Raw genomic sequence first — 12,278 nt, 5'->3', positions numbered from 1 at the left:
CCCCCTCCCCCTCCCCCCATCTCCCTCTCTCTCTTTCTTTAGTACAGGACCCCAGCCAACATTCAGGAAGTCTCTTCAAAAAAAAAAAAAAAATCACAGATGCACCCAAAAATGTGTTTGCCAGGTACTTCTATTGTTAATAAAGGTAACAAAGATTAACTGCCACTGACATACCTAAGACATACCCTTTTATGGGGTTTTCTATATTTTTATGCTAAACATATATTTTAAGAGTTCAACAAGTGTTAGTATTTTCAATTTTTTTAAAAAAAAATTCAATTATGCATTTGGCAGAATGAACTACTGAGAACAGGAGTACCACCAAGGGATGGAGGTAGACAGCCAGCCTCCATTATTATTATATGTGCATTGCCTTACCAAAAAAAAAAAAAAAGACTATTTTAAACTAAGGCTATTTTAAAGTTCCTGAATGATGAAAACTTGTCAAAAATGGGAAAATAAAACAAATATTCTAATACTCAAGTTTAGAAAAGAGCAATAAAAGCAACAGCAAACACTTTTGTCCACTTAGCAGTAGGAAAGTACCAACTAGGAAAGATATTTGAAGTTAAGTTAGCAGCATTTTTAAATTTTTATTTTGTTTGCTTTTGTTCTAATGACAGGGGGCCTGTAAGGATATTTGATGAATCAGATCTGAACTATGTGTCTCTAGGATGCGCATCATCAAGCTCTGTTGTGTGCCATAGGAAATTCTTTATCTATAATTAATTCTACAATCAGAAGGTATGAATGTCAAAATCCATTAGTGAAGATTGATTGTTTCTGTGTCAATGAAAGTTTTTAAGACAACGAAAGTGCTGACCCTTCCCTAGGGAATAAATGCACACAGGCACACTGTAAGCTTTCCTATGACCTCCTCAGTCTCCACAAATCAATTTTTAGTCTTTTTGAAGACTTTTCAAGCTTGCCATCTTTTGCTATAAGAACAAATGGAAATATGGCTGGGTCATTTTATTGTCGTTTCTGTGCTGATGCTGCCATCTAATGGCCAGATGTAGTAATATCATAGGAGGAAAATTTAGCTTTCATATTCTAAAATACTAGTGTCTAAAACTAAATTGGTAAAAAGCCAGGATATAAAGTTATCTTGAAAGAATCTTTATTAACCTAAACTCAAGGAGCATCACAAAGGAAGAGATAGGAAATACCAGGATTCTGTAATCCAAAACGACCATGACATGTCCTATATGCCATGCAATTATCTACACTCCAAATAATCAAAATATGTCAGGGATAGAAATATTACCACAAAAATCTAGCATTTCCCAGAAGTACTCACAAATATCATTAGTTAACACTTGATCAGATGGCAATAGCCAAAGGAGACTTGAAAACAAAATCATCTTCCATGAAGATTTGCCATTGGTTGGTATTAATCACATGAAAAGGAACTGTCTTAGTCAGGGTTTCTATTCCTGCACAAACATCATGACCAAGAAGCAAGTTGGGGAGGAAAGGATTTATTAGGCTTACATTTCCATACTGCTATTGATCACCAAAGGATGCAGGACTGGAACTCAAGCAGGGCAGAAAGCAGGAGCTGATGCAGAAGCCATGGAGGGATGTGATGTTCATTACTGACTTGCTTCCACTGGCTTGCTCAGTCTGCTATCTTACAGAACCCAAGGCTACCAGCCCAGAGATGGTCCCACCCACAAGGGGCCCTCCCCCTTTGTCACTAGTTGAGAAAATGCCCTGCAACTGGATCTCATGGAGGCATTTCCCCAACTGAAGCTCCTTCCTCTGTGATAACTCCAGCTGTGTCAAGTTGACACAAAATTAGCCAGTACAGGAACCTAAACTTAAAAGAAGATTAGAAGATGCAATCACGTATCTTCGCAGCAAGTACTTAGTTTTATAATTAAAATTGAGGGGTTTTTTAGTGAAATTATAATAATGTGACAGGGTTCTTTTGTAGACCACAGAGGTAAATTTATTAAAATTGACTTGTTTGTTTTTAGTCTTTGTCTGTGTAATCATATTATCATGATAGTGTGCAGCATATCCCATAAAAAAAAGCCATATCCTCCACACCCAGAAATTTGGAAACAAACCAAATTTTTTTATATTTATTTATTTATTTATTTACTTCTCAAACTGCGCCCCTCCTCCTTCAGGTCCCCTCCTAACAGAGTCCCTTCCCCTATCCTTCCTCCCCTTCTCCTCTGAGATGGTGCCCCACCCCTGGTATTCCCCCCACCTTGGTGCATCAAGTCTTTGCCAGATTAGGCACATCTTCTCCTGTTGAGGTCAGACAAAGCAGTCTTGTTGGGTAACAGGCTACAGCTTTAAGGAGAGCCTCCACTCCAGTTGTTGGGGGTCCCACATGGAGACTGAGCTGCACATCCTATACATATATATACATATACACATATATATGTATACACACACACACACACTATATATATATGCCAAGAGCCTTGTTCCGGCCTATGTCTGAGAGCCCCCAGGGATCCTAGGTAGTTGACCTTGTTGGTCTTCCTTTGAGGATTCCATCCCCATTCAAGGCCTTCAATCTTTCCTTCAATTCTTCTGTAAGAGTCCCCATACTACATCCAATGTTTGGGTCTCTGCATCTGTTTTAGTCAGCTCCTAGGGAGAACCTCTAAGAGGACAGTTATGCTAGGTTACTGTCTTCAAGAATAACAGAGTATAATAATAGTGTCAGGGGTTGGTGCTTGCTGATGGGATGAGTTTCAAGTTGGGCCAGTTATTGGTTGACCTTTCCTTCAGTCTCTGCTCTATCTTTGTACTTGCATTTCTTTTAGACAGGACAAATTAGGGGTCAAACGTTTTGTAGGTAGGTTGGTGTCCTTATCGGAAATAGTTCTACCTGAAGACCCAGCTATACTGCTCCTGGGCAAAATCCCAAAAGAGGCTCTACCATACCACAAGGACTAAAATTCCTATATGTTCATAACAGCTTTAGTAGTCAAAACCTGAAAACAACCCAGATGTCCCTCAGACAAAAAAAAATGGATACGATGAGTATGTGCTTCATTTACACAATGAAATACTATTCAGCTTGTATTATTGTTCAGAATCCTGTATGGCATATTAGCTGACCTAGCATTACAGATGAAAAATTCTGCATTAGTTTTATGAGGGATCTAGGGATCTGAACTCAGGTACTGTACCCACTGAGCCATCTTTCCAGCTCTAGGAGCTGTTTTTATTTTATTTACTAGTATGAAGTGCATGTAGGTTCTGTCCTCTATAGATATTCTATTGTTGATGGGAATTACTGTCAAAGACATTATATTGTCTTTGGATCTGCAGTTCCTGGGAGAGCATGATCGACCAATCTAAGCCCAAACCATTCTATTTTCCATCCTAGTAAAGGGCTGTATTTATAGTGATTGAAAACTCAAAGCCTGTTCCCTTTCCACCTTACACCAAGCAGAATGACTAAGATCAAAAACTGGGGTGACAGCACATGTGGTGAAGATATGGAAAAAGAAGAGCATTCTTTCATTGCTGATGGGATTGCAAACTGGTACAACCACTCTGGAAATGAATCTGTAGGTTCTTCAGAAAATTGGAAATATATCTACCAGAAGTCCCAGCTATACTACTGTTGTGCATATACCCAAAAGATGCCCCATACCACAGAGGCACATGGCCCACTATGTTCATAGCAGCCTTATCTGTGATACCCAGAAGTTAGAATCAACCCAGATGTCCCATAAATGGAGAATGGATAGAGAAAATGTGGTTCATTTACACAAAGGAATACAATTCAGCTATTAAGAACGAGGACATCATGAGTTTTGCAGTCAAATGGATGGAACTAGAAAATATCATCCAGGGTGAGATAAGACCCAAAAGGACATGCATGGTATGTACTCACTAGTAAATGGATATTAGCCAAAAAATACAGAATAACCAGGATAAAATTCACAGAACTCTTGAAGATAAACAAGCAGAAGGGCCCGAGTGAGCATGCTTCAATCACACTTGGAAGGAAGTAATCATCAGAAGGAAGAAGAAAGTAATCATCAGAGGCAGAGAGAGAGAGTGAGGTGGGTGGGAGTGGGGAGGGGGAGGAAGGAGAACATGAGGCCCCAGAGTGTGGAGCTGAAACTGAGACATCTTCTTGGAGACAGGTGGGAGGAAGTATAGGATAAGGAACTGTGGAAGGGAGGACCAGGAGGGGAAAAGACTGGACTGAAAAAAAAAAAAAAAAAGAAAGAAAGTAATTAAAAAGCAAAGAAAATAAAGAAAACTCAAATCATGTCCAGGTGCCTTGTAGAGAAAAAGGGACCAGGATGATTTTCGATCACCCCACCATTGATTTTTCCACCAGTCACTCCTAGCAAGGGACACTGTGACCCAACAACCGCATTGTGAAACCTTTGTGGGCTTGAGATAAATCTACTGCATAGTTTTGGCCTGGTAGCATTATAGCATGCTTCACTTATTTTAATTTACTCAGCTATAGATCTTGACATAATTGTATATGTTATACCATGTCTAATTAGAAAAATCAAGAATAATCATAGATTCTGATTTATACCAGAAAGTCACTCTCAAGCATAATTTTATTTCTACAAAATAACTATGTTTATTTTTATGCTTTGAAAAATCTCACACCTACATCTGTGACATTCTGATCAAATCCAGTCCCTATCCCATTTTTGAACTCTTCAATGGTTTCAAGTTAGCAGAAAGTTGTTCAGCCTGTCTATAAACTTCAACAAATACTGTTTGTTTGTTTGTTTTTATATAAAATAAAGACTAGTATGCAAATAGATTACATGGCATAAAATTAAACAAATGAGGAAATCATTTAATTAAAATTACTTTCAAGCTAAGCAAAACACTCTGCTTGTTATTTTCGATTTTACGTATAAAATCCTGGGATATGCCTGCTATAATGAATGATTCATATCTGTTGTATTTATTAGACTTTTATCTTACTTTAAAAAATAAATATATTTAAGGGAAAGAACCCCGTGCTTAAGTAGAAAGTTACATTGATAGTAACATGATGAAATAAAGCTTTATTTACTAAAATAAAATGCGGTTTATGTAGTAAAGTCACACAGAAAGATAAAAGGATGTCAATTACAAACTCTGCACACTGTTTATCATGTTGAGATGGTGTCTAGGTGGGTCAGACTGTGTCTGGAAGCTTTGCTTTGAATCTATTTTGTACTTCAGATGACAGTTTAATTTTTGAGGAAAACTTTGGCTTTAGCAACTGTCCTGCCCATGGCCGATTTCACTTCTTTATTCCTTAGGCTGTATATGAGCGGGTTAAGCATGGGAATCACTGCTGTGTAGAACACAGACACCACCTTATTGAGATCCAGAGAAGAAATGGCGCTTGGTCTCACATAGATAAAGAAGAGAGTCCCGTACAAAATCGAAACTGCTGTAACATGGGAAGAGCAGGTGGAGAAGGCTTTCCTCCTCCCTTCAGCCGAGCGGATTCTCAGGATGGCAATGAGGATGTGAAAGTAAGAGACTATGATGGTGGTGCTACTGACAATCAATACAGCGCCTGCCACGATGAAAACCAACAGTTTGTTGATCCGTATGTCAGCACATATGAGGGAAAGGATAGGAGACATGTCACAGAAGAAATGGTTGATAATATTGGAGCCACAAAAGGGAAGTCGGAAAGCAGCTGTTGTGTGAGTCATGGTGTTAAAAAAACCAACAGCATAGGGTCCGATCACCAGCTGTATGCAGAGTCTCTGGGACATGGCTACTGAATACAACAGGGGGTTACAGATGGCTACATATCGGTCATAGGCCATGGATGCCAAGAGAAGACACTCAATGGCCACAAAAAACCCAAAGAACCATTGCTGTAAGACACAGCCCAGAAAAGAGATAGCTTTTCTATCTGCAAAGAAGTCCGTGAGCATCTTGGGGCCCACGACCGACGAGAAGCAAATGTCCACAAATGACAGATGGCTGAGGAAAAAGTACATAGGAGTGTGAAGACGAGAATCTACCCGGATGAGAATGATCATACCTAAGTTTCCAGTCATAGTAACCAGGTAAAAAAGCAGAAAGAGCAAGAACAGGAAGACCTGCAGCTTAGGGTGGTATCTCAAGCCAATGAATATGAATTCTGTGATCCTTGTATAGTTCTCATCCGCCATCAATAAGGTTTGTCTCTATGGCAAGAACAATGAATAGCAATATGATAGTTGTGTCTTGAAACTTCTTGGTAACGCACAAGAGAAGAAACTACAGGCTAAAGTCTGAAACTGGACTTTCTGGATTAAAAAAATATTAGTAAATGTAAAATATGCTACCTGAAGAGTAACATGAGTTTAAGTGTCATAAAGAGAAAACTCCAGTGTTAAGTATTAAATGGTTTGGCCTTATACCTGAAACCCTCCAATGCCCTTACAGACTAAAGGGGGAAACATTATTGTTATTTTCATGAAATCTCTGAGTTAATTTTTGTAAGAGGTAGATCTCAAATGACCTTTCCAAAATAGAAATAAAAATAATCATTTGGGCTGGAGTGGAAGGTAAATAAAATAATACCTTACTTAATAAATGCCAGGTTCTACTTTTGATCCTATTTAATAAAGTAATTAACTTAATAAAGAGAATCTTCCTGAAAATAAGCAATGTAGATTCTGACATGCTCATAAGACTTAGAAGAATGCATAGAGCTTATGGATTGAACATGATAATAGATACCACAACATTTCAAAACCTATAAAGAAAACAAAATATAAGAATAATAGAAAATGCTGGAGCTGCAGAGACGACTCTGTGACAGTTAAGAGCACTTACATATAGTTACATAAACATCCACAAACCCAAAAATATTTTTAATTGAGATAAATCTTTTTAAAATAAATAATTACAGAAAAGAAGAACTAGGGAAGTGTCACTATTTGGCAGAATGACTCATGGAAAACTTTGAAAAATCAACTAAGATAGATGGAGGTTGGAGGTTGATATGAGTAAGTGCTAAAAAAGTATGGAGGAAAGTAAAATATATTATACATCATATACACTCATGAAATGGTCAAGCAACAAAATTAATTAAGAAAAGTTAGAACTGTTCAATGAATCATTGGAATATCAGTGCAATGTGAAAAATAAAAAAGAACAGCATACAAAGAAAGTATCAGCAGGAAAAAATTCATATTTTCAATAGCAGTTGTTAAAATAGCCATCAGTAAGCCCAGAAAAGAATATTTAAATTTTCAGTGAAAATAGCTAGATGGGTGGCTCAGAGGTAAGGAATATAGCAAGAGTGTTCAAGGTTCTGGTTTCCATTCTCAACCTTGCCAAAAAAGTTTTTAATTAAAAAAAAATCACAAATTATGGTACTTTCAATGAAGTAAAAAAATAACTAAATAAATGGAACAGATAAATGTATACATAAGATCTTAGTTGTAAGGACACATTTTCTTCCGGGGGGGGGGGGGGAATTGTCCCATTGGAAAAGCAAACACTTCCTGGCCTGCGCCTCATGTGGGTGGCAGCCACAGATAAAGTCAACAACTGTATTCATATATATTGCCAATCCAGCTCTTAAATATTTATTTTTAAACTCACAGATCTAGGATCTGTCAGCCTTAGTTGTGAAAGTTGCTTTTTTTCCACTGGGCAGCAACTGATTCTCCTTCTCAGCATCAGTGTGTTTGTTTCCGCCCAAGCCTGGGTCATCACCATGATACAGAACAAACTCTACGCTGTGCACCAGTGGACTGGGATGTGTCTAAAGCCCCAGGCTTTAAGTTTTCTAAAAGCTGATGTTTTCTAAAAGCATTAGGGGATTTTTATCACTCAGACCGAACTCAGTGTACCTGGACTTTCCACACTAAAACTTGTCTACCTCGGAACCTGAAATCTCCCAATATGCCAACACCAGCTTATGCACTGTTGTGGAATACAAAATGTTCAATGTTTAAAAGCACATCTAATGCTGCAGTAATTATTAAATTTAAAGAAGTCAGAGAACTCCCAGAGAAATGCTGTTTGATGCTGAAGTTTGACTGTAAATTATTCTGTCCTGTGTTGTTCTCTGTTATCTTCAGCCTGATGTTATTCCCTAACACACATATAAATTCTGTAGCCTAGAAACACTGTACATATGATACTACACATGCAATGAGAGACCCAGGAACTTACCTTATCTATCCTGTGTAACCTAAAGGGGTATCAATTTTGTGTACTTGAAATTGATTTATTTTAATCACAATTACTGTGGGAAAACTCTGCTAATTAAGGTCAAAGACTACCATTGAGTGGATTATCTTTTGAGCTCAGCACATAATGGAGGACTCCCTTCATTAGCAGGGCTTACCCTTCTCCAACCTTGTCTGAGGAGTTCAAAAACACACACATACCTCTACCTACAGAATGTCATGTAGCCTTATTTAGATTACAGGTCTTAGCATAGCTAGAAGAACAGATCAAACAAGCTATTCATCAAACCTGGTATAAGTCTCTCCATCACCAAACACTCGATTAAACCTGACATTATTCACACTCACTGTAATAAATGTCTGTGCTACCCAAGATGAACTTCTAATTATCTGTCATTGGAGTCAGCCAACACATATACCACCCATCCTGGTCAGGTGGGAGAACCCACCAGATGGATGTTGGAGGGAGGATGAACCCCCCCCCCCCCTGCTAACAATAGGAAGGGACTTTGCCTGTTTTCTCCCTCTCAGCACAGGCCTAGGCCTATTTGGGTCCCTGCCAGGAATGTCCGACCCCACTCTACCAACCTAGAAGATGATTCAACTCCCACTGACAGATCAAGAATGGAAAAAAATGCAAGAGACACCACCCCTGACCAAACAACAAGATCTCTGGAAGGATGTCCATGACCTAGTGGAAGCTGCCCGGGACATGTGCCCCTCACGAGATTCCCTGTCCTCTATTCTTATGGCTGTCTTTGTTATCCTCCATTCTAACTCTGTTACAACCCAGCTTCTTCCTAACCTTCCCAGTGCCCACCCCTGGAGAGTCTTCGATACAACAAACAGAACAAAATTATAAGAACCCAGGACTGCCCGCTGGAAGGATGTTGGAGGTAGCACCACGCTTGCCAATGTTAAAACTCATTTTCTGCTTTTCATCCACAATTCCTGGGTTGATCAATGTCAGATACCAGTCCCGGGTAAACTTTACCATAACTGATATGGTAATTACCCCGTGGCTGACTTACACATCTCCAGTCACTCGTCCCCATTGCCAAACCAATCTTCACTCACATTAATATTCTTCAACAGAAAATCAAACTTGGACACAGATTCAAACAAGCTTTTCCTGTTTACCATTCACCCAGTTTACAGCCAACCTCCTTCCTCTTACTACCTACCTTAATTTCTCCCAATACTTCTTCTGTGCTCCCCACTCCTGGCCATTATTTGCAGCTATTCCCACTAATATCTCTCTTCATGAACCCCATGGGGCCTGTCTTAGTCGGGGGTTTCTGGGTCAGGGCCTTACCTACAGAGAAGTTATAAAACATTCCTCTCTTCAACCTACCCCTCCCCTTTGCCTAGCAGGGTCCTCATCAAGAACTCCCCACCCCCTTACATGTCCTCATAATATCACTGTCACTAAGACAGTATGTGCTAACAAACCTTCTCTTCTACAATGCCATAACCCTACTGGTTCCTGCTTTAAACCCCCACTTCAAGGTTACTCCACATCTGTGAAAATTGTTTCCCAGGTTTAGCTCTATGAGCCTGAGGAATTCACTTTACAACTAGGAGGAGATTTAAAAAAAAAGTTCTTCACCCTTTTAAATCTCAGATAAGTTGAAGCCATCTTGATGGATACAGCCAAAACTGCTGGAACAGCCCTTATCTAAACACACCATTTGGCCAGGTTTGCTAGGACAAACTCAACCTAGTGATGGCCTCCACTATAGACCATCATGAGTCCCTTTAAAGACAGATAGCCTCCCTAGCAGGGGATGTGCTCCAAAACCTGAGGGCCCTAGATTTAATTCTTGCTGAATACAGAGGGACTTTTATTTTGTTGGGGAAGGAATGTTGTTTTTATGTTAATGAATCTGATCTTCTACAGGATTTGAGGGCATGTTATTTGCCAACCCCCCCCCCCAAGCCCCTGGTACTCAAAGCCTTTTGTGACTTGGCTCCCCCCCCCCCTCCTTAACCATGTATTGGACATCTAAACCCCACTCTATCTGGCACCCTGCCTGGCCTAATTTTTAAAATGCTAGATGTAAGTAGCATTGTAAAACTCACTGCTAATCAGGTTCTGGTTCAATACCTAGTCATCCCCAGCACAGAGGCTGAGGGGTACAAGGATACCTCACTATTATAAAATAAATCAAGAAGAAATGTAGGGAAACTGCTAATTAAGGTCAAAGTCTACCATTGACTGGATAGTCTTCTGTGCTCAGCACATAACAGAGGACTTCCTATCAATAAAAGGAGTCCTCTATTTGTTCCATTCTGGAACAAATTGTTCTTCTCTGACCTTGTCTGGGAAGTTCAAAAACCCACACACACCTCTACCTGCAGAATGTCATGTAGCCTTAGTTAGATTATAGGTTTAACTTCCTTTCTCCTAATAAGAACTGGTTCAGCTAGCTCCTGAAATGCTTCCCTGAGCTAATGAGGCGTTCAGTACCTCAAGCCTTCAGCCAATGACCTTTGCCAATCCTGGATATTCTGACCCCCATCCTCAAATTTTTATAAGCCCTGAATCAGCCCAATTAAAATTGAACGACTTCCCTGCAGCTGATCCCAGTGCCATCATTCACCCTACACATTCATAGGGCTTCCGAAGCCCCTGTCCATCACCTCTGCTTCCTTTGCTCTCATGGACTGACATTGACTGATGATTCCTCAGGGCAGAGAAGGTCACAATTACTTCAGATTAAGTTCATGTTAGATTTTGATATCATTGTAATCTGATAATTCATATCTCTATGTTACATTTTTAACTTGTATTATTTTGGTGTCCTACAAATCCATTTAACTCACCTCAAATTTCTATAAAAAGTAAAAAACAAAAAAAGAGAGTGATAGAGATACAAGAATGGACTTGGAAGGTGACCTTAACTTACATTTAAATAAGTACCTTTCTTCTTTGATGGTGATAAAAATGATTAAATTAAAAAGAGAGTATAAACTGGACTCCCTCTAAAATGCAGGCATCCCTGGTTCTGCCTATGCCTCTGTACATGGAAGAGGCCAGGTTTTCCAGGAGTTAACTCTTACTCCTTCTTATTCTTCTTTCCAAAAGAAACAAGTACAACTCCTCTCTGGAACAAAATATGCTTCACCTGCATGAAATTCCCAGAAGCAATTACATCATTTTCCACCTTAAGGGAGTTTATATCTCTAAAGTGTGCTGTATCTTGGGAATTTTATTGTTGAATGAGAATCAAATTAAATGTACTTGTTATCATGAAATTCTTTAAGGCAAATCTAGTGAGATCAACTTATTTGTGAATAAATTGTTTTGTTGAGCTAATTCTTTAACAAGAATAAAAGCTTCAAGATAAACCTTTTCAGTAAATAATGTAAGTACTACATTTCTACATTAGTAGATAGCTTGATATCATGTCACTTTTTCCAAACAACACTAGTAAGCTCCTCCCTATAATTTTGACCTTCATTANCCTCGAACATTTGAACAGGCTTATATTAGCAGGCTTAGATTCCTTCTTGGGAAAATGCCTCAAACACAGAGAACTGTTGGTTACTCTCATAANNGTGGTGCCACTATTTCAGTAGTGCATAAATCTTGCCTAGGGGATTGATATTATAGATCATACTTGAGTAAGATGAATGATCCATTTCCTCCTGTCTTAGTTTNGGTTTTATACCTGTGAAAATACACCATGACCAAGGAAACTCTTACAAAGGACAAGATTTAATTGGGGCTATCTTATAGGTTCAGAGATTCAATCCATTGTCATCAAGACAGGAGCNTGGCACCATTCAGACAGATGAGAAGCAAGAGTTGCTGAGAGTTCTACATCTTTATACAAAGGCAAACAGGAGAAGGCAGGCTTCCAGGAAGCTAGGACAAGGGTCTTAAATTCCATGCTCACAGNGACACACTTCCTCCAACAAGGCNACATCTACTCCAACAAGGCCACACCTCCAAATAGTACTACTCCCTGGGCCAAGCATATTCAAACCACCACATTCCACTCCTTGTCCACCAGAGGCTCAAACATATGAGTCTATAGGAGCCATACCTATAATTCAAAATACATTTAGTCCAACTTCAAAAGTACACATAGTCTATAGCAGTCCCAACAATGTTAAAAG

General features: G+C 39.1%; 1 protein-coding gene across 1 annotated transcript; it reads right to left on the bottom strand.

Moving 5' to 3' along the window:
- Positions 1 to 5,191: 5,191 nt before the first annotated feature.
- Positions 5,192 to 6,137, bottom strand: LOC110319386 (olfactory receptor 1009). The gene has a single exon (XM_021194880.1). It carries the CDS (start codon positions 6,135 to 6,137, stop codon positions 5,193 to 5,195), a length of 945 nt encoding a protein of 314 aa, XP_021050539.1. The 3' UTR covers position 5,192.
- Between the last annotated feature and the right edge of the window lie 6,141 nt (positions 6,138 to 12,278).

Source organism: Mus pahari, chromosome 3, assembly GCF_900095145.1.
Source record: "Mus pahari chromosome 3, PAHARI_EIJ_v1.1, whole genome shotgun sequence".
In the NCBI taxonomy this organism is placed as follows: domain Eukaryota; kingdom Metazoa; phylum Chordata; class Mammalia; order Rodentia; family Muridae; genus Mus; species Mus pahari.
Note: the sequence above shows the minus strand (reverse complement) of the source record. Positions and strands in the feature narration are given on the sequence as shown.